This window comes from Triticum urartu, chromosome 2, assembly GCF_003073215.2.
Source record: "Triticum urartu cultivar G1812 chromosome 2, Tu2.1, whole genome shotgun sequence".
In the NCBI taxonomy this organism is placed as follows: Eukaryota; Viridiplantae; Streptophyta; class Magnoliopsida; order Poales; family Poaceae; genus Triticum; species Triticum urartu.
The window spans coordinates 735,907,563-735,930,510 of NC_053023.1; the positions used below are offsets into that span (position 1 = coordinate 735,907,563).

Below are 22,948 nucleotides of genomic sequence, written 5' to 3' on the forward strand. Positions count from 1 at the left end.
TCACTCTTTTCCTTCAATGTTCTTATCTGGTGATTCTCAAGAAGATGCTAACGAAGCTTCTAGTTCATCATTCTTCGTTCTCTTTCTTCTCCGGTGGTTTCAATTCAAGCTTTCGGTGTTTGATCACATTCTTTTCCTTGTTTCAAATGTTTTTCATACCGGTGCACCTCATAATAATTCACTTCTTGCTATTCAATTGTTCCGGAGTGCTCAAGATATCTCCAAGATTCGTGTCTCCACTCTGCTTTCGTTCAATCTCTTTTCGGGGATGTTATCTCATTCAATCCATTTAATTCAACTGGTGCATTCTCCTTTTCAAGTAATCATTTCCGGTGTATCTTTTGAGTGGGCCCTAACCCATAGGCCTTTTCCCAGGATCTTACCTGACTCTTCTTATTTTCTGGAGCTTTTCAAATTCTTTTCCAAGTTTGACGTAAGAATGAGTTATCATCAGTCAAATGTATTTCTCCAAGATCTCTCAATTTTCTTTTCATCGTTGGCTCAACTTTTCCATTCTTCAGTCCGGTGTGCCTCAATAATTCTTGGTGGTGTTTCCCGTCATCATTCTCGGGGATTTGTAGACCGAAGAAGATTTTTCTCTCTCAATCTTGCTCCATTCTCTTCAAGATTCGCGATTCTATCTTGTTGCCATCCTCTCATAATTATTTGCGATTGTGAGATATTCTTTTCAACCATCCGGAGTAATTCAGGAGCCTTTTCAGTTTGTTCATCCGGAGCCCATCATCTAAGATTTATTCATTCTCAGCTTTCAGCTCTCTTTCTCCTATCTTACCGGTGTTTCGTTCAAGTAATCTCTAAACAGTTCGTGATCTCTTCGTTCTCTTGTATATAAATTCTCTCAAGCTTCTTCGTTCATTTGCTAATTCTTCCCGGTGTTTCCTTATCTTCTCTTCGTTCGTATTTCAATTCTACCGGTGGTTCGTCGAAGACCTTCTTAAGTTTACGTTATATCTCTCTTAATCCTTGATACGAGAATAAGTAGTGTGCCAAATCCGTTGATTGTCATCAATTAAATTGGTGAAGGATACGCATATCATAATTCTTATTCTTGTTTCATCCTAATGATTAATTCTTATTCCGGAGGCCCTTCAAACTCTCGGTTTCATTTGTTTCATCTTCTCTTTTTCCCGGAGTTCCAAGCTCTAATTATCACGGAGATCCGTCTAAATCATTGCAAGGATTCACCTTGTGTTTCCAATTTCTCTTTCTTTTCATTATTTTGTTTACCGGAGTTCTTCATGGAGGTTCTACATAATGTTCCATCAAGGATTTAATTCCTTTTCGAAGTGTTCATCGAGATTCTTTTCAAATGAGCTCAAGCTTTCTTCATATTGTAATCCGGAGTGCTTTCTTTATTCCGTATCATTGGAGGTGGTATTATGTCATTCTTGATAATTGGAATTCATGTTTCATGATTCACATGTTGTCAAGAATGAGATATTTTAAATCCATCAATCTCGTCATTGGAGTTACCTTGGGTTATATTTCACCTAAAGCCTTCCCTGAGGATTGTTGCTATTTATGGTGACCCAAGTTCTTCTATTATCCTCCCAGTGAATTAAGTTTCTCGTCTCCTTGTTCATATAAATCCAATCAATTCTTTTCCCGTGAGTGGCAGGCTGTCACCTCATAATTTGAGATGTTTTCCATAAGACCATATCAAGTTTATTCTTTTCGTGGTGGATTGTTTCAACAACTCCGTGTGACCCTTCTCTTTAAGATGCTTTCAAGCTCATTGGAGGTAGAAGATGTTGTTTTCTTCTCCGTTCTTTTGTTCCGTCGATACAACTTCTATTCTTTCGTTCCGGTGGCATCGTGTTGTTGTTCTCTTCAACCCATCTTCTTGTTGTGTCAAGATAATGTTCTTTTCATGATTGTCCATTTAACCGGAGTGTCGAGCCCTCTTTTCAAGTTCTATCACCTTATCAAGTTATTATTCAATTCCTTTTCTTTTCAACCGGAGTGCTGCCCGAATTTTGGTTTTCCTTGATCTCCTTCCTTAACCGGAGCGTTTTTCAATATATATCTTGCCCTTCAACCTCAAGGGTTTTTCGCAATGTTCTTTGTCCCTCTTTTCTAACGGAGTGGTTTTCAACTTCGTCATCTTCGTTGTATTCTTTTCTCGAAATGGTTTAACCTTTTCAAGGTTCATGGTTTCACTCATTTGTCGAAGAAGCAACTTAGTTTACCTATTCTCTTTCTCCTCTGTTTTCCCTCCGGTGCCATTCTAGATCTCGGGACGAGATCCTCTCGTAGTGGTGGAGTGTTGTGACGCCCCGAGACCGATGTGCCAGGTGTCCTCCAGTTATTTGCTGTTGTTGCCTTGTCATTTGCTTGCGTGTTGCATCTTGTCATGTCATCATGTGCATTGCATCATCATGTTTTCAAAACTTGCATCTGTTCCGGTCTCCTCATTCTCTCTATTGTCCGTTCTGAGCCCAACCACACTTGCACGCTCCCGCGGCATGTCCGAAATATTGTTTTATAAGTGGCCAGAAAATGTTCTCGGAATGGGATGAAAGTTGGCATGCGGTGTTTTTATGTTGTAGATAGGCCGCCTGCCAAGTTTCATCTCGTTCGGAGCCCGTTTGATAGCCCAACCGTTAACTATAGCGACAATATAGTCGGTCAAAATGTCGGACGTTTTCGGTCTCTGGAAACAGATGCCGAGCCCCCTCTCTCTCTTCTCCCCCTCGCAGTCCACCTAGGCCCGGCCTAACCTCTCTCGTCAGCCTGCAGCCCCCCTCGCGCGCGTCCGAAAGCTGTCCCGGACCCGACTCGAACAGTCGTTACCGCTGTGTCCGGAACATCCCCAAACATCTACAAAACGTCTCCGTTTTCTTATTTGGACTCCCTAGCTATTTTATCCGCGATCGTCCGTTTGCGATCGTAGGGTCGAGATAGCCCCTAACCTAATATCCACCTGCTATATATGTATCAGTCCAACCCTAAGATCCAGGAGGTTTGTCCCACATCCGCCGCCACTCTTCTGGTTCCCCTCGGGATCCCTCCCGATCTATCCACTCGAACCGGCCACCGAATCCCCTCCTCCTCGATTTCAGCTACCAACCAACCAGCGCCCACCCTCTCGATCCAGGAGCCGAGCTCCCCTGCCAGGCCGACCTCGCCTCCATTTTCTCTCCCTCATTGCTCTCTCTCTCTCTCACCCGGTTCCCTCTCTCTCTGTTTCTTCGCGCAGGAGCCGCATCGCAGCATGGCCGGAGCTCCTTCCTCGACACTCGTCGCCGACCCCCCCCTGTTTCTTCGGTCCCAGCAGGACACAAGCCGCCGGATCTGACGCCTCACCAGGGAACGCCATGGCCGCCGCACCATGGAGCCACTTCGACCTGGACCCCGGCCGGATCGACGCAGCCCGCCGCCGTCCTGCTTCGCTAGCTCGGGCACGAGCGCCCCGTCTTCCTCCTCGTCGCGCGGATCCAGGAAGAGCCCCCGCCAGCACCGCCGCTCCTCTGCGCCCTCGCTGCCCAAGTCGCCTGCATCCCCTGCTTCGTGAACGAGAAGACCGGCGCCGCACCTTCGTTGACTTGTCCCAGCGCCAGCGTGGACGAGATCCACGTCGCCCGCGCCTGGGTCTTCTCGCCCGAGGCCCAGCTCCTCCCGAGCCGGCCCCTCTCCACGTCGCCCACTCCCTGGCGTCAAGCCAGATCCAGCAGGCCCAACGCCTCCCCAAGGCCCAGATCGCGCCGGCCTCACCCGGCCTGCTACCTCCTCCTCCTCACCGACTGGGCTTGGCCCATGGTGAGAACTCCCCCAACGCCCATCTTTTTTTTCCGGTTGTTGGGCAGCTAGTTTCGGCCCAGTGCAGTTTTTTTCCTAGTTCTGCGATTCTGCTATTTAACCGGGGAATTACAGTTTTACAGAAAAGACCCTTTTGTTCATGCATTTAATAACTCACTAACCGTGCATCGGATTAAAATGTTTTATATATGAAACTTGCTCAAAATTTTGTGTAGATTAATAATATGTCACTTTCACCCATGTTAAAAATGTTTAAAATGTTGTTTGCATTAATTTGCCCCTATGCCATGTTAAAATGATTTAATTCATAACTAAATAACCGTAACTCGGATTTTAATAAACTTTATATGTAAATGGGGTAGAAAAATGCCTAGTTTAATATGGTGACCTTTATTTGCATGTTTAACAACCCTAAAATTATGTTTAGGGCAGAACAGTACCAAACCTAAAATATGCATATGAGGATTTTTCCGGATTTGTTGTTTGTTGTTCCGGCCTCATTTAAACTTGCCTAGTTAGGTAGTTTTCATTTGTTTCACCCTCTTGCCATGTTAACAACATTTAATATTGTTGGGTAAATAAACGAGAGAGAACTAAATAAGTCATGTGGTGTTTTCTTCAATATGCAACTCAGTTGCATAATGAGCTCCACTTAATTTGTAGTATTGTTTGTGCACTTTTTCCATGCCATGGTTCATTAAACTGGACATGCATCATACTTGATTGTGCATCATGCCATGTTCATGTCGTGGTTGTTTACTATGTTTGTTTGTTTTCTTTCTGGTGTTGCTTCTTCGGGTTGGGTCCGGTAACGTCGAGTTTGTGAGGATTCGTTCGACTTTGTTCGTTTGTCTTCTTCATGGACTCGTTCTTCTTCCTTGCGGGATTTCAGGAAAGATGATCATACCCTCGAAATCACTACTATCTTTGCTATGCTAGTTTGCTCGCTCTTTTGCTATGCCAATGCTACGATGCCTACCTTTTGCTTGCTAGCCTCCCAATTGCCATGTTGAACCTCTAACCCACCTTGTCCTAGAAAACCATTGATTGGCTATGTTACCGCTTTGCTCAGCCCCTCTTATAGCGTTGCTAGTTGCAGGTGAAGATTGGAGACCGTTCCTTATCGGGACATTTATTTACTTGTTGGGATATCACTATATATCTTATTTACTTAATGCATCTATATACTTGGTAAAGGGTGGAAGGCTCGGCCTTATGCCTGGGGTTTTGTTCCACTCTTGCCGCCCTAGTTTCCGTCATATCGGTGTTATGTTCCCGGATTTTGCGTTCCTCACGCGGTTGGGTAATAATGGGAACCCTTGACAGTTCGCCTTAAGTAAAGCTCCTCCAGCAATGCCCAACCTTGGTTTTACCATTTGGCTCACTACCACCTACTTTCCCTTGGGAGTCGCTCTCTCGAGGGTCATCTTTATTTTAACCCCCCCGGGCCAGTGCTTGTCTAAGTGTTGGTCCGAAATGGGCAGCTTGCGGGGCCACCTCGGGGAAACTTGAGGGCTGGTTTTACTCGTAGCTTGACCTATCCGGTGTTGCCCTGAGAACGAGATATGTGCAGCTCCATCAGGATGTCGGCGCATCGGGCGTTGTTGCTAGTTTAGTTTTACCCTGTCGAAATGTCTTGTTGTACCGGGATACCGAGTCTGATCGGAATGTCTCGGGAGGATGTCTATTCCTTCGTTGACCATGAGAGCTTGTGATGGGATAAGTTGGGACACCCTGCAGGGATTTGAACTTTCGAAAGCCGTGCCTGCGGTTATGGGCAGATGGGAATTTGTTAACGTCCAGTTGTAGAAAACCTAAAGTTAACCTTAATTAAAATGAATCAACCGGGTGTGTAACCATGATGGTCTTTTTCCGGCGGAGTCCGGGAAGTGAACACGGTGTTGGAGTTATGCTTGACGTAGGTAGTTCTAGGATCACTTCTTGATCATACTTTTATCGACCGTGCTTTGCCTTCTCTTCTCGCTCTCATTTGCGTATGTTAGCCACCATATATGCTAGTCGCTTGCTGCAGCTCCACCTCATACTTTTACCTTACCCATAAGCTTAAATAGTCTTGATCGCGAGGGTGCGAGATTGCTGAGTCCCCGTGGCTCACAGATACTTCCAAAACTAGCTTGCAGGTGCCGATGAGTCCGTGCAGATGACGCAACCAAGCTCAGGAGGAGCTCGATGAAGATCTTGTCCTTTGTGTTGTTTCGTTCTAGTTGATCAGTAGTGGAGCCCAGTTGGGGTCGATCGGGGACCTTTGTCGCATTTGGGGTTCTTCTTTTATTTTGGTTCCGTAGTCGGACCTTGATTGTATCTGGATGATGTAATGCTTTATTCATATAATTGTGTGAAGTGGCGATTGTAAGCCAACTATGTAACTCTCTTTCCTTATTATATTACATGGGTTGTGTGAAGATTACCTCACTTGCGACATATGCCTTCAATGCGATTATGCCTCTAAGTCGTGCCTCGACACGTGGGAGATATAGTCGCATCGAGGGCGTTACACATATAGAAGCTAGGTGGCCCAACTTGTTGCATCTCTCACAGAAAGCTAACGGGCAACGAATCAGAGCATGACCAACATTTTTGCAGATGGGACAGAGATCTCCGGGATTGGTAGGGGGCACCTGATTTTTGGCCATGGCCCTTGAGGTCGAAGGAGCAGTAGTCGGCAGGACTGGCTCTGTAGCTTGGTGCGAGCTCCCTCCACCCGAAGCCGCCGGGCTCTTGTTCTTCTCCACCCACACACCCCCGGAGCTGGAGCTCTGTCGCAGCCGCCGCCGCCGCCTCCCAACGCGAGGCCTCAGACTTGTCGGAGACGTTGTTGTCGGTATTGTTGTTGTTGGAGTCCCTCCGCCATGAGAAACGGCCACCGCCGCGATCGAATCTCCCCGCACCGCGGTCGAAACAACCACCGCGATCGAAGCGCCCGCCGCCGCGGTCGAAACAACCCGCACCACGGCCTGCGCGTCCAGCGCCGAAACCCTCCCTGCGGTCGCCGCGAAAACCTTGCCCCGCCTTGTCATCCATGGGATCAGGCGGGCGCGGAGGAGATGCGACGATCTCGGCGAACGATCTGCAATCGCCGCCGATTTTTCCCTGCCACCAAGAGAAGGAAGAAGGGGGATCAGATCTAGGGTTTTTCTGCGCCGCCCACAAGTGCGAGAGGGCAGTGTCTAGGTCAAGGGGGAGATGAGATCTGGCTTTTGTACTCCCCTCCGACGCCTCGCATGGTGATAGGCGCCAGGGATCGCCGTCCACGTGGTGGGCATCCGCCATTGGTGGCGCCTCCCGCTCCCTGGGCCCATGCGTGGCGAGTCGGGTACAGCGGTGCGACGCACCATGCCGTGTACCGCAGGAACCGTCACGTTGTACTTGTCCGATCCCCCATCAGCCCGCCATGGATTCGCTCCGGTGATCGCCGGAATCCTGTCCATCACCCTTGCAAAAAAACACGGGAACGAGATGATGAAACCAATATCCACCAACTCGTGCTCACGAAGAGTCCGCGCGTCGATCACTCTGTCCTCGTCGTCGAAGAGAACGAGACGCAGAGCATCTCCACGGAGCAGGAGCTCGCCGTCACGTAGATGTACGGTGCGCACCGACGCCAAATCCGACGCGTATCGCACGCGCCATCGCGCATCGCGTGTCACGGAGGAGGAGGAGTCCACCGACGGTTTCATCAACTAGGCCCACCAAATTCAAGTCCAAGTAGTAGAGTCCAGGCTGCAAACTAGAAACCACACGAATGATTAGTCCCTTCCTGAACTCTGATCTAGCTTCAGCTGTTCACTAACAATGCTCTCACAGAATCACAGACGGAATCCACACACATGCACATGCTGCAAGTTTATCAGAGGTGTTGTCGATGACGCAGTCAGATGCGAGTCATGCCGATGCCGCCGCCGTTGTGGATGGGCGTTGTGTAGCACAGGACGAATTTTCGCTTCCCGGTTCGTTGAGTACAGACTAGAGTAGATTATTATTAACGATTAACTTCAAAGTTCAGTACTCGACACATACGCCTGGCTAACGAACTATTCTTTGCTTTGGAAATCTATATAAGTGGATGCAAGACGAGAGGAAGGATAGGATACGGTTTGGTGATTCACTAGGAGAACGTAGGAGGGCATTAGAGAGCAGGCTTGATCTGGCCGCAATGTCTGCTAGACACTTAAGAGAGGGGAACAGCAGTAGAGGTAACAGATCGAAACCCAGTTCTTCAACAACTTGAACGAACAAACTATATGCGCTGATGCTGCCAATCAATGATTATTATGGACGACCTTGACTACAAAGTTGGTAAAACTTTTCCAAAAACAAGGAATGTGACGATTATTCTTCGACGGTCTTAACTAAACCGTGCCAAATATGATAGCAAACAAAATTTGGGGAATAAAAAAGAGAAAGAAAGAGCAAGAGGTGGTGCTCAATCAGATATGACCGCAAACTGCTTTTGTGTAGTCTGATGTCGACGACTTGCCACCAAGATCAGCCGTCCTGTACTTGCCGTCGGCGATGGTGCGGAGGATGGCATTGTGGATGCGGTCTGCCTGGTCGTTGAAACTCAGGTGGCGCAGCATCATGACAGCACTCAGCATAAGAGCAGTCGGGTTTGCGAGGTTCTTGCCGGAGATATCAGGGGCAGAGCCATGAACAGCCTCTGCCAGACAAATGCCGCCTTCACCAATGTTGCAGCTCGGAGTCAAGCCCAGGCCTCCGATCAAACCAGCGGACAGATCACTGATAATGTCGCCGTACAGATTCGGCATCACCAGCACATCATACGTGCCAGGGTCCTTGACGAGCTCCATGCAGCAGTTGTCGATGACGACCTCCTCGTACTTGATCTCAGGGTACTTGGCGGCCACCTCGCGGCAGCACTGGAGGAAGAGCCCGTCTGTCTTCCTCATGATGTTGGCCTTGTGTATCGCCGAGACCCTCTCCCTGCCGTTGGCCTTGGCGTAGTGGAAGGCGTACTCCGCGACCCTCAGGCTCGCCTGGCGGGTGATGATCTTCAGGCTTTCAACGACGCCCTTCACGACCTGATGCTCGAGGCCGCTGTACTCCCCTTCAGTGTTTTCACGGATTGTCACCAGGTTCACATCATCGTATCTGGTCTTGTACCCCGGGAGGCTGTTGCAAGGCCTGACATTGGCGTAGAGCCCAAGCTCCTTCCTCAGCGTGAGATTCAGCGAACGGTGGCCTTTTCCGATGGGTGTGGCCATGGGGCCTTTCAAGCCAACCTTGTTCCTGCGCACCGACTCCAGGCTTTCCCATGTCAAGAAGCTCTGTGTTCTGGGATCAACCTCCGTGCCCACATAATGCTCTTCCCATTCAATTGGCACGCCTGCAATGTTGATCACCTGCTTCACCGACTCGGCGATCTCCGGCCCGATGCCATCGCCGGGAAAGAGGGTCGCGCGGATGGCCTCCGTGGACGTGGAGAAGGAGGACGCCCCGACGCACCGGCCCGTCGCCCGCGGCAGAACGACCCCCTGAAGCAGCCTCCGCATTGCCATGCCTCCTATCCACGGAACGACTCTGAAACAGGCAAACAAGCAAAAACAACAATCAAACGACCTAGCTAGACTCCAGATTTCTAGGCGAATTTCCACATACTCGATCGAACTGGATAGAATAAACGCGCATCATGCATGCATCGATAATCATCGATCGATCTATCGATCGGCTAATAGGGCACGGAAGACCACGCCCCATGGTCCCCGATCGGAACCGCGGAAAAAATAATTCGTTCTATTTTTGCCAAGGAAACAGTGACATTGAGAGGAGGGAGGCCGGATCGAGGGAAAGCGACGGTGAGGAACGTACCGGAAGGAGATTCGCGGCGAGTGTCAACGGCGGCGGAGGCGGATGGGATCCTGCTCCTGCGGCCGACGATGAGAGGGAGGGAGGGAAGGGATGAGAGAGACGGCTAGGGTTATTTATGGATGGCTACAACAGATAAATCTTCTCGACTCATGTTTTTCTCCAAGTGCGTTTCATCGTGATCATGTTTTTTTAGGCAATCCAACGTGATCGTGTAAGCCTATCAAACTGGGCTTTTAGGTCAAGAGATACAGCCCACAAACACAAAGACGGCCCTAAGCAAAAGAGAAATGTTTCCTAGGCAACTAGTTGAGGAGGGCTCCTTCGGGAGCCACCCAACAATCACTTGGGAGTGGGCCCTGGGCGCTCCCTCCGGATTTTATTTTATTTACATTTTTCCGCACGCGGTTTTAGCTTTTTAGATGGTTTTTCGGGGTTTTCGGCTCTTCGTTTTTCACCGGTCTTTCTTAGCTTCTCGGAAAAAATTGCGCGAAAAAACGCGTTTTTCCCTTCGGGAGCCATGGATTTGCTTCCGCGAGAAGCAAGCTCGAAAAGGGAAAAAACGTGGTCCTTTTGAAGCGCACACGAGGATCCACCTAGGATTCAAACCTAGGTCTCCTAGGTGAGTAGTAGCAAAGCTAACCACTGGGTAAGCACCACATTCGTGTTGATTACTAGGGCACAACCTCCTTATAGGGAAAAAGAGCTAGTCTTTCATCATTTTTCCCAGGTTTTTTGTTGTTTGTTTTCCTATGTTTTTCATCCGTTTTTCTTTGTTTCTTTCCCCATTTTTACTGTTTTTCTTTCCTTTCTCCATTTTCTTCTGTTTTATTCGGTTTTCATCGGGTTTTTTCATTTCGTGTATCTTTTCTTTTTCTACTACGTTTCTCTGTTATTTTTTAATTTTTCTTCGGTTCTATTTTCCATTTTATTTTTTATTTGGTTTAATCTTGTTTCTTTTTCGGTCTTAATTTTTTTGTTTTCATTCTACATTGTTTGTATATGTCAAAATCATTTTTAATATATGGTCAATATTTTTTCTATACACATTTTTAAATGCTTGATTAAAAAAATTATATACAAGATCAACATTTCTTTTCTACGCATTTTAAAATGCTTGATTAATAGTTTTCAAATAAATTTTTAAAAAAAATAATGCATGATCAACATTTTTTCTATACACATTTAATATTTTCCAAACGCTTGATTAAGATATTTTTAAATGCTTGATTAATTTTTATATTTTTAAATGCTTGATTATTTTTTATATATATTTGATCAAATTGTTTCATCATTTTCTACCACATGGTCAACATTTTTCTGTACACGTTTAACATTTTTCTAAATGCTTTATTGACATTTTTACAAATGCTTGATTAACCCTTTTATATACATGATCAAATTATTTCATAATTTTTTTAAAACATGGTCAACATTTTTTCTATACAGATTTAACATTTGAAAATGCTTGATTAAAAATTTTCAAATACTTGTTCAACATTTTTTTAAATGCTTGATTAACATGTTTATATATATGATAAAACATTATCATTTTGTAATACATCATCAACAATTTTTCTATAAACATTCAATAATTTTAAAATATTTGTTCAACATTTTTCAAATGTGTTTTTGTAGAGTATTTTATGTATATATTTAATATTTTAAAGTATAAACGAAAGTACAGAAATAAAGCAAAAAACAAAAACAGAAAAAAGAGGTTGTGGCCTGCCATGCACGCGGGCCAGCCCATCTCGCTCGTCCCTTCAACGAGTCTAAAGCCGGACTCGCTGAAGGCGAGATATAGGGCACCCCCTTTATCCTTCCTCTCTATTGTTTCTCCCGGATGCTCCTCTTCCCAGAAGTTGTTTCATCTCCAAATCCGACGAAGCACTACAGCCTCCAAGTAGCGCGACCCCGCACCCTCTCCGTGGACCACTGTGCTACAACACCACCATCTACTGCAAGCCATTGTTGAAAATCGTCGTCGCCGCCGCCATAGCCGCGCCTACAAAGGGGTGATGTGACTGATGCAGCCGAACGAGACCAACCGGGTGTTGCGAATGCTGCGTCGGCCGGGACTTGCCGAATGGATGTTGCATGGGAGGCAATCGCAATAGGCTCATGTTGTAACAAGGTGCACAATGGTAAGTTTGCAAACATGGATCCTATTGCGGTTGCGTCCATGTTGCAAAGATAGTAGAAGGTTCGAACTGGATCGCGACAACGGTCATGATGTAAAGGGCTGACTAAAGCACAACAAGGGTCGTGTTGCAAAGCGCCAAGCGCAACATGATTGTTGTTGCAAAAGGCTGGCGGAGGTCGGAGGCTGCTGAGCTTGCCATCCAACGACTGCCGAGGTGGCGGATCTTATCTAAACATCATGTGGCCGAAACGTAATGCACGTAGTGCGGCCCTAAACAAAACGAAAGATTCCTATTCCTCAAAATTCTAGCCAGTTACGCAACTAAATCACCGTTGAGTCAGTATAGGTTTCGTTGAGCGTTGGCAATGGACAACACATTAAGTCATTCAGCCACTAGAGTACCTGCAGACACATGTAAGGCTTCTATTGTTCACATGATTTGAAAACACACATGAATAGGGAACACAAATAAATATGATGTCATGACACTTAGAATCCTAAGGTAATCAGTAATTAAAGTTGTTTGGTTGCACCGTAGAAAAAAATACCTGAATTTTCTATAGGAAATACAGTATGTGACTGGCATAGTTGTCATTACAAAGGAATTTATCCAATATGTCTACTCTCACTAGGAATCCTCTAAAATTTAAGCGTAGGAAAGTGTTCCATAGTAATTCTGGAGGATCTGTTCCTTTGAACAAAGTGGACTATATAGAAAAAGGATATTATAAGGATTATAGTGCTACAAAACTCCTTTGAATGAACCAAAGAGGGCCGTAGGGGACTAACCTCGTGAATCATCTCAACAGTAGACCCTTTGGTACAACGAAGCTTGAAAATCGTGTCAAACATATCGTATTATTTTTTCCTAAATGGCCTTATTTTGGACTTAATCGCATCTGTGCCCCCACGGCAATCTTATTTGTCTGACTGGCCCCTTGGAGAAATGACTATGAGCTAGTCGCGTCACATACATGCACAAAGGCTAAACGGCTTGCTGTCTTTGACTGTCAACATTCAACGGTCGTCGTTCTGCCCACCGCGTGGCACCTCCGAGACACGTCCTTCCGTTCGCCGCCACAACGTTGTCGCCACTAACATTGTACGCCATAGCTTTGTTAGCCACGATCGAATCATGTTGTTGCCACCAACTGTGTCAAGCGCACTAGCATCACCTGAGGGACCTGTAACGCGGCAGACCAATGGCCATATCGTCGAGAGACCTAACGACATACCACATACGAGAAGACATGTTAGTTTGGTTTCTGACACCATACAAGGTGTCATGACAGATTAGGTAACGTGTCAAATAGTACATCGTCTTTGGTCGCCACTCACGAAGATCGCTAGTCTTGTTCCTACTCTTCGAACGGCCTACCACCAGTCGTCTCAGGAGCAACACGACGTCCTACACAAAGTCATGACAACAACTTTTGTTTCCTGCTGCACAGAGCTCTCGAATGGGCTTTTTTTATGGGTTGTCACCCCCTCGCATCGCACTGCTAGCTGTTGGGCCAAGCGGTTTCCCAGGACGCTCAAGTGACCCACGCGTGGCACTCAACTGCATGCCTAAGGGAGCGCAGGAGAAAATTGTTGATGACCAAACCCTTTTCATACGCCACCCCCATCTCCTCTCTCACACCTCTCTGACCACCCCCTCTCCCCTCTCCGACTACCCATCTCTTTTGTAGCGATGGTCCTGGATGCCCCAACTCGATCCTAGCCACCGCACTCGAGCCACCGCCGCCGACAACCGCTGCCTGGTTCTCCCGCCTTGAGGGGTGCAGCCCTGATGAGCTACAGAGGCGGACAATGGACTTTATCCCCATCTGCTGAGGGTCCGTCGAGGGAGGCGTCGGTCGCGCTGGCTGCGAGTGAAACTTTCACAGACGATGATGCTTGTTTCATCACAGGGGTGAGGGTCCGCAACATCCGACTCGCCAATCCAGTTCTCTCCAGCGTCATCTGTCGTTGCTGACAGTTCCATGATACGTGTTAGGACCTCCGTGTCAATGACAAGGACGAGCGATTTAATGCCTTCTTAACCGCCCGGGTTTGCCTCAGCTCCATCTGCTCTCACTCCTCCCGCTCTAGTGGCGGTGAACAATGTAAGTGACTACTGTTTTTTGATTTATTATGATCCATATTAGCGGTTCATGTTTCTGATTGATGTTCCTGTTTCGGTTAGAAGTTGTAGCGTTGGATAGATGTTCGAGGCTAGTTGCATAGAAATTTTATGTATATATTGTGCATGTGGATTGACAACAATCTACCGTGATTGGAAGTACTGATTGTTCAGGGCTAGTATCATGGAAATGTTCTTGTATATATTGTGCGTGTGTATGAACACAAATACTGTAGTATCATACTAATTTTGTTGGGGATCGTAGCAGAAATTTAAAATTTTCTACGCATCACCAAGATCAATCTATGGAGTAATCTAGCAACGAGGGGAAGGAGAGTGCATATACATACCCTTGTAGATCGCTAAGCGGAAGCGTTGCAAGAACGCAGATGAAGGAGTCATACTCGTAGTGATTCAGATCGCGGTTGATTCCGATCTAAGCGCCGAACAACGGCGCCTCCGCGTTCAACACACGTGCAGCCCGGTGACGTCTCCTACGCCTTGATCCAGCAAGGGGAGAAGGAGAGGTTGGGGAAGACTTCGTCCAGCAGCAGCACGACGGCATGGTGGTGGTGGAGGAGCGCGGGACTCCAGCAGGGCTTCGCCAAGCACTACGAGAGACGAGGAGGGAGAGAGGTAGGGCTGCGCCAACAGGGGAAGAACTTCGTGTGTTAGGCCACCCCTTTGCCTCCACTATATATAGGGGGAGAGGGAGGGCCGCGTCCCCACCTAGGGTTCCCTCCCCAAGGGGTGCGGCAGCCCTAGATCCCATCTAGGGTGGCGGCCACAAGGGGAAGAGGGGGAGGCACACCTGGGGTGGGCCTTAGGGCCCATCTGCCCTAGGGTTTGCCCCCTTCCCCTCTAGGAGGCGCCTTGGGCCTTGGTGGGAGGCGCCCCAGCCCACCTAGGGGCTGGTCCCTTCCCACTATTGGCCCATGTAGGCCTCCGGGGCCCGTGGCCCCTCCCGGTGGACCCCCGGACCCCTTCGGTGGTTCCGGTACACTACCGGTGATGCCCGGAACACTTCCGGTGGCCAAAACCATACTTCCTATATATATCAATCTTTACCTCCGGACCATTCCGGAACTCCTCGTGACGTCCGGGATCTCATCCGGGACTCCGAACAACATTCGGTAACCGCGTACATACTTTCCCTATAACCCTAGCGTCATCGAACCTTAAGTGTGTAGACCCTACGGGTTCGGGAGTCATGCAGACATGGCCGAGACAACTCTATGGTCAATAACCAACAGCGGGATCTAGATACCCATATTGGCTCCCACATGCTCCACGATGATCTCATCGGATGAACCACGATGTCAAGGATTCAATCAACCCCGTATACAATTCCCTTTGTCTATCGGTACGATACTTGCTCGAGATTCGATCGTCGGTATCCCGATACCTTGTTCAATCTCGTTACCGGCAAGTCTCTTTACTCGTTCCGTAACACATCATCCCGTGATCAACTCCTTGGTCACATTGTGCACATTATGATGATGTCCTACCGAGTGGGCCTAGAGATACCTCTCCGTTACACGGAGTGACAAATCCAAGTCTCGATTCGTGCCAACCCAGCAGACACTTTCGGAGATACCCGTAGTGTACCTTTATAGCCACCTAGTTACGTTGTGACGTTTGGCACACCCAAAGCACTCCTACGGTATCCGGGAGTTGCACAATCTCATGGTCTAAGGAAATGATACTTGACATTAGAAAAGCTTTAACATACGAACTACACGATCTTTGTGCTAGGCTTAGGATTGGGTCTTGTCCATCACATCATTCTCCTAATGGTGTGATCCCATTATCAACGACATCCAATGTCCATGGTTAGGAAACCGTAACCATCTATTGATCAACGAGCTAGTCAACTAGAGGCTTACTAGGGACATGGTGTTGTCTATGTATCCACACATGTATCTGAGTTTCCTATCGATACAATTCTAGCATGGATAATAAACGATTATCATGAACAATGAAATATATAATAATAACTAATTTATTATTGCCTCTAGGGCATATTTCCAACAAATTTGTAGTGTTAGCTTTGCAGATATCCTAGCCATGCGCATTGGTAGATGTTCCGCTTATGTCAGGGATGAGAGGCACAAAATGCAGGAAAAATGTCCCAGATGAGAGGAGCGATGATGCATTTACCAAAAATAATTAGCCTTTAGTGTCGAGAATTGAGCCAAAGACAATCACTAAAACATGATTAATAGAATAAATTGTAATATCTTAGGCATTTTTCTTTATCAAGAATACATCATAATAAGGTTTATTAGGATTCTAACAGAGATCAATGTCGCTGTGATATCAACGTCAGCATAAGTATTTATGTTTAACATGGACATGGAATTAATATCGTATGAGAACACCTAAGCATATTCGAGAAAAAACACTAACAATGATCAATAGAGGTCATGAGAGGAAGATCCATGGCCACACGTGTAAAGCTACACAACATTGGTATAGTAGACATGAAGGACATCATCGCCACTAACCTTCTGCTGGTCGGCATTGGTATTCAATCTCAGCCTCCCTCGGCACCACTGTTTTAACATCGGGAGTTAGGAGGAACGTTTACCAGAGTCGTCAGCTAAAAAGTGAACCCTCCATTGCTTACACACATGGTGACACGGGACCTAAACCAGGTTGCTGATTTGCACCTCCATTCTAGGTCATATGTGAGAGAGGCATGGTGGGTGGCACCCCAACATTTTCTCTTGGTTGTTAGCCAAGATCAGTTGCAACAATGCTCAATTTTTGGGTGAACAATGCTCAAAATTGATTAACCTAAATTAAGATCAGTCCCAACTACTATTGGACATATGCCCAATTAATCCAAGTACAATAAAAGCATAGAGAATCACCATGATCCTTTATGTCATAATGGGTTTGAGCTTCATCATCAATTGACTTTGTTTTCAATATTTTCTATATAACCATATCAGAGTTGGTTTAGCGATTGCATAGGTGCATCGCCAAGTGACTGTTGTAGTTGGATAGTCAAGTCTCCTCCAATTGAGTTCACTATCATCTCATCAAAATATTGGGACACCCTTGTACCTATCATATTGGTAACTCTAGCATGCTTTGTGTTTGCACTGGTGTGCTATTGCAAATAGATCAAGTTTATTGTGCTATCATCCAAGTGCACGAACATGCAAGAAACCACACAAGTTTTTCCAGTTAGATATTATAGGATTTGAGGTACTGCAATGACACACCATAGAAAATTTAGTTGTTAAAACTAAGATAAACAATTTCATTCAACGATCCTCTATTTTGGTATTTGGTAGCCGTGTATTGTAGAACCCACATCAAGATATTTATAGATAGTTAAATAGACACAATTATATATATACACAATATAAAATACATCTAAGTTTCAAAATATATGTTATAGATAATTTGAATTTGTCATATTTCTTTATACTTTGTCTAATGCAGACTTGAGTTCACATAATCTCCCACATTAAAATATGAAAAAATAACACAATGTCCTTTGACAAACATAGATTTTGTGCATTAGCCTTGCACATGACATATTAAGAAAAACTTGCAATATTACTATTTTCTAAAGGTACAATAGAGAATAATAAGAAAAATAATGAGTAAAAATGGTACCAATGAAATCTAGTTAAGACCTAATAAAAATATAATATGAAATGTAAAAATGTTTTGTATAAACATATGAAGGAGAACAGATATGTCCTACACCGAGATGGAGGTGCTCGATCAGTTGGATCAGTCAGGTAGAATCATGGTCTTCATGTTCTAGTACACTGATGGATCCTTAGTTCTTGAACTTTGAAGTTGATGGATCCTTTTTTCTGTTGGAAAGTACATGAATGGACTGACAAGTCAACAAAGGTAATGCATACTTGGTATATTAAGTCTCATGCTATTACTAATATATGGGTTGAATAATATATGTATAAATCCGGTGATTGAAACTTCAATTAATCCTGCACTCCTTCTTGCAATAATACACTTATAATCCCCATAAAAATGATACTATTATAATTAACAATCTTTTATTACCTTATCACTGAAACATGCAGATGTTTGATTGCAAGATGCCTGACTCTACTACATGGAAGAAAGTAATTATGCAAATCCTAATTGTATCTGTATAAATGTTGGACTCTACTACATCGAAAGAAGAATTATTATATGAAGTTCCAAAGTTACTTTTTATTTGTGAAATTCGGATGCATCTCAAACTCTGTTGCTTTGTTGCAGGATGATGAAGAGGAAAAGGGAAAGGGGGGAGGAGCTCAAGGAAACAACGAGGGGTGGAATAAGGAATAAACAAGTATTGGTGGGAGGTCACAACCTCCAAGCCGACGGCAAGGTAAGGCCTCACGCTCAATTTGTAACTCTAGTAAATAAATGGACTTCATTTTTAGGTTTAGCTTCACTGAAACCAGTAAATCTATTTTACTCCATATTCTTGCGGCTTCATTAATGGTCCATATCACATTTTGAAACCAGCATTAGTTGAGACTATACGATTTAAAACATCTTACTATTGATTTTTTTGAAACTAAGGTTAAAGGTAATCAGATTTTTTTAGGAGTCATGTCTGCTTCAGCAAATAAGTTCTTGAGGGCACATAACAAATCTTTACATCATCATTATTACTTTTATTTACTTTCAGTTATAACACTTCAGCCCATGCTTGTCAAATTTGTGATCCTTATAATGCTCTTTGCGGAAATGAACAGACACACTCTTGGGTTGCATAACTAATGGTGAAAGTGTAAAAATGATACTATTATCAATGTTCGATTTTGTACACTTAATTTTTTGTCAACAAAAACATGATGTAAGTGGTCGCCTCATTGTGAGATGCACGCTGATGTATCTTTTTTTATGTGTCTCTTCTCTGTAGAAACATAACTTCAATATGAAGTTTTCTGCTCCCGGTGCACATAATTCCAATTTATCTGAGATACATTTGCATGTATATTGTAGCCTAAAGGTTATAGTTCACTTTTCTCTTTGGGGTGAGTTGAGCTTAAACCTTGTGTTGGTAAGAGAGGAACATATCGAAGTTACTGTATAGCACTCCTGGAGTGCCTCTCTGCTGCTTCTGACCAAGTATCAATCTGAGACTGATTGCTCTCTTGTTGTGCTCTGACAAGACTTGAAATATATGGAAAGTCATGTTCTGCTACCTATAAGTTATAGCTCAATTTGTCCATAAAAATTTGCTGAAGAGACAACAATGTTTAGTTTCAGGTCGTGTCTTCCTTTGTTTCATAGTTGTTTAAAACTTTGTGGCGTCGTTGCTCTTGCCGGCCTTCATTAGGTTGATGTGCTATTCTCTTCTTAATATATTTACACACGCGGTTCTCCTGCATGTTCTTGGAAAAGAACAAAATGATTTTTTGCTACATTTTGAGCATTGCATTTTAAAGTAAAGTTTCAGCCATTATTTGTTAGCAGAAATTCAGTGATCTATATGCAAACAATCTCTCTGTTATTAGTAATCTTGTGGGACATCTTGATATTTCTTAGCTTTTGATGTTTCACTTGGTAGCAAGTATCATTAAACTGCAGTGGCGCAGACAGGCCCCAGGCCGGGGGGGGGGGCTGGGCCTGGGGCGTGAGGATTTGTTCCTTCGTTCACTGTAGCGGTTTTGCATTGTTTCACACTGTTCATCACTATAGCGCTGAAGTAGGCCCGGGGCCCAGTGCTAGCCTGGTTCCGCCTCTGTTATTCTACTTGAGAAGACTAAGCATGGGAGAGATTGTGGTTTCGAAGTTGTTGGTAATAGGTACTCCCTCCGTCCCATAATATACAAGCTCCATCAAGGGACGGAGCTTGAAAAACGTTTTTATATTATGGGACGGAGGGAGTAATTCATATTTATCTTATAGCTTGAAAAACGTTCTTACATTATGGGACAGAGGGAGTAATTCATATTTATCTTATAAGGTTACTAACATACTTACTTTGTATGTAGGCCAAGATGTTCTCAATATGCCACAACTGAACTTCTATGAAGAGATTAGCCATCTAAAGACTCGGTTATCTGGTTTTATTTTAAAATGAAGTTGTGTGTGTGTGTGCGTGATATATATATATATAGGACAACACTAGTCTAATCCCAGGATTAAAATAGTTATTTGAATCACGATCAGGCCCTATATAGGCCCGATTAGGTGTTCCCGAACTCCCCCAAAGCGGTGCAGAAAATAAAAAGCGCACTCCCACCTCCCCACGCTTCCCCTACCTCCCGGCGCCGCCTTCCCCACTTTCCCTACCTCCCAGAGCCGCCGCCCCCCGCTTCCCCTACCTCCAGACGTCGCCGCCCCAATCTCCGGCGTGCCACCAGACTGCCTTCGGCCGCCGCCCCTAGCTCCGGCGCGCCTCCAACCGCCCCTGGCTCTGGCGCGCCTCTCACGTGTCTACATCGCTTGCCCACGTCCTCCATCGCAGGGCACTGCCGTAGCCGCCCAGCGCATGGATCCACCCCCCCCGAGACAGCGAGTCGCCCGAATCCAGCCATCGTGCCGCCCACTCGCCGGGATCTAGTCTTAGCGCCGCTCCTCCCCCGCCACAGGATCCTTCCGCCGCGCCGCCCACGGTCCGGATCCGACCGTCGCCTCCTCCGTCTCTAGATCCGGCATCCAGCACCTGCTCGGCCCTTGTTTCCTTCTTGCGCTGGCGTCCATCCCGTTGCACGCGAGCTCCTCGGCACGACGGCGACAATCGTGGCTCATCGGCACGCTGGTGACGAGCCCAGCGAGAGATGAGGTGCTGCCGACACTATGCTCTGCTCATCCTCTCCAAAGCTCGTCTCCCACGACCCGCCTGAACGGCACCTACTGTCCCAGCCACTGCACGGCTCCTACGTCGTTGCCAAACTCAGTTGAGGGTAGGGTGAGGGCGGCAACGTAGGTTGTGGCAGGGTTGTGGCGACGCGCACCTCCCACCTCTGCCTGCCTACTTCCTCACCTGACCCTGTTCAGCTCTCGCCGGCATCCAAGCTTGCACCTCCCACGGCCGCACGTGCTCAACACGAATTGCCATGGCTTGCACTTCTTCTGTCCCTCAGCTTGCGCAGTGCAGCTTCAGCTTCTTGCGGCGACTTGGACTTGGCATGCTGATGGAGATGACCCGCATTCCAGTAGGATGGGACCTGCCCACGTCGAGGCCGTAGAGATGTACAAATCTTATGCTCCTTCCTCCATTGGGTTGCATGGAACGTGTTCGTGCAAATGCTCATGTGAGCATTGTATTTGTTACAGGGTGATACTTCTTGGTCAACAATGATATAGCACTAACGTATAGCATTATAATGTCTCATTTTTGTATGATCGGTCTGTACTAGAACACCTATAAATTTTTGGAAAAAAATCAGATTGCAACCTATGATGTTCATCGGTAAAAAAAATCATGTAAAAATGGAGAAACAAAAACAAGTAAAAACACATGGAGAAAAAGTTTTCATGACTACATGGGGAAAAGGGTTCAAATGAACGTGTGAAGTTCAGGTTTCAGAAGTTGGTTTAGTTTGAAAACAATAAGCCAGATAAAATAAGTACAGAGGAAAAGAAGTTACATCCGAAAAAAATAAAGAGACCATGAAAAATGTTCCTCAAGAAAAAAAGCGACAAATGTGGTGTGAACTAAGAAGAGAGAGAGAGAGAGAGAGAGAGAGAGCGAGGGAGGGAGGGAGGTAGGGAGAGACGTTGCAAAAAGTTTGTAGTCGAGGGTTGCGAAGCTCAAAAAATAGAACACTAAAGCATCATTATAAAAAGTCCTTTTGCGGGTTTTTTTTACAAAACCCAGACATAATTCCCACAATTTTTTTGAAATAAAACCATGAAATTTGAATTAAAAAATTGAAGTGAATAGAATCAAGAATTTTGAATTAAAATAACAAAGCAATTTGATGTTTATATACCAACAAGAAAACATGCCTCACGTAGAAAATGTTAGCTTTGGAAGTGCAAAATCAAAAAAGGTTCACCCCACGAAACATAGCTAGTTTGGAGAATAACACAAGATTATATTTTTTTGAGTAAGATTAACCGGTCAATCCGAAAAAGTTTGATGAAAATACAATTTCATAAAAAAGGGATTCCGTGCATCTAAATAAGAAAACATGAAGTTCAAATTTAGATAACCAAGAAGTCGGAAAGGTGAAACTAAAAATATAGTGTGGTTTAAAATGTTTTTGAAAAAAAGATCTCGTTTCTAAAACACCTACATGTTCAAATTAAAATAACGGAGTGATTAAGTGTTTATAAAGAAAACTTGGATTTCTCCAGTTCCTAAAGAATAAAAACCAAGAAGTTCAAATTAAGATAACACGGAAGTTCGGTGGTTATTTACCAACAAGAAAAACAAAGCTTCAACTATAAAAGTGTTAACTTGAGAAGTTCAAATTTGATAAAATAGAGAGTTCGAAGAAAACCTTATCACTGTACTAAAAAAATTCCCATGGATTTTCCCAGTATTAAAAAAGAATAACCAAAAAGTTCAAATTAGAATAACAAAGTTGTTCAATATTTGTAATAGAAAATAGTTTTTCATGGTTTTAAATAACCCTGAGAAGGTCAAATTAAAATAGTAGAGCAGTACAAAAAGAGTTTCTAAAAAATAGATTTTTTTTCTGTTCCTAGGAAAAACCTGGAAGTTCAAATTTATAAAATGAAGTGGTTCAATGGTTATTTACAAAAAAAAGAATTACTTTGTTACCAAATAATAAAGCCAAGAAGTTCACTTGAAAACAGAGGGTCTAATGTATAAAAAAATCAGTTCGTCTTGTTTCTCGAAAAAATAAAGTATGAAGTTCAAGTAAAGTATAAAGGATTTTCACCATTTCTAAATAAAAAACTTTGCTTGGGTTTCTAAATAAAAAAATAAAGTGGAAAGGAGCGGATTTGGAGCAGCTTTTCAACGCCGTATTATTTGTCTCATTCCGATAAACGGTTTAGAAATGTGATCGAAAATATGATTCACGTTTTTTATATGAAGAAAAAACCGTTTTCAAAACTGCTCTTAAACCTCTTAGGTTTTGCCAAAA

The 22,948-nt window shown here is 44.9% G+C and overlaps 1 protein-coding gene across 1 annotated transcript; it reads right to left on the reverse strand.

Moving 5' to 3' along the window:
* Nucleotides 1-8,228: 8,228 nt before the first annotated feature.
* On the reverse strand, nucleotides 8,229-9,317 carry LOC125534519 (isocitrate dehydrogenase [NAD] catalytic subunit 5, mitochondrial-like). The gene has a single exon (XM_048697723.1). The coding sequence runs from the start codon at nucleotides 9,315-9,317 to the stop codon at nucleotides 8,229-8,231; it is 1,089 nt and encodes a 362-aa protein (XP_048553680.1).
* Between the last annotated feature and the right edge of the window lie 13,631 nt (nucleotides 9,318-22,948).

What these genes read in the sequence shown, in the direction of transcription:
- LOC125534519 (XM_048697723.1), bottom strand. Translation starts at nt 9,317, where the DNA reads ATGGCAATGCGGAGGCTGCTTCAGGGGGTCGTTCTGCCGCGGGCGACG.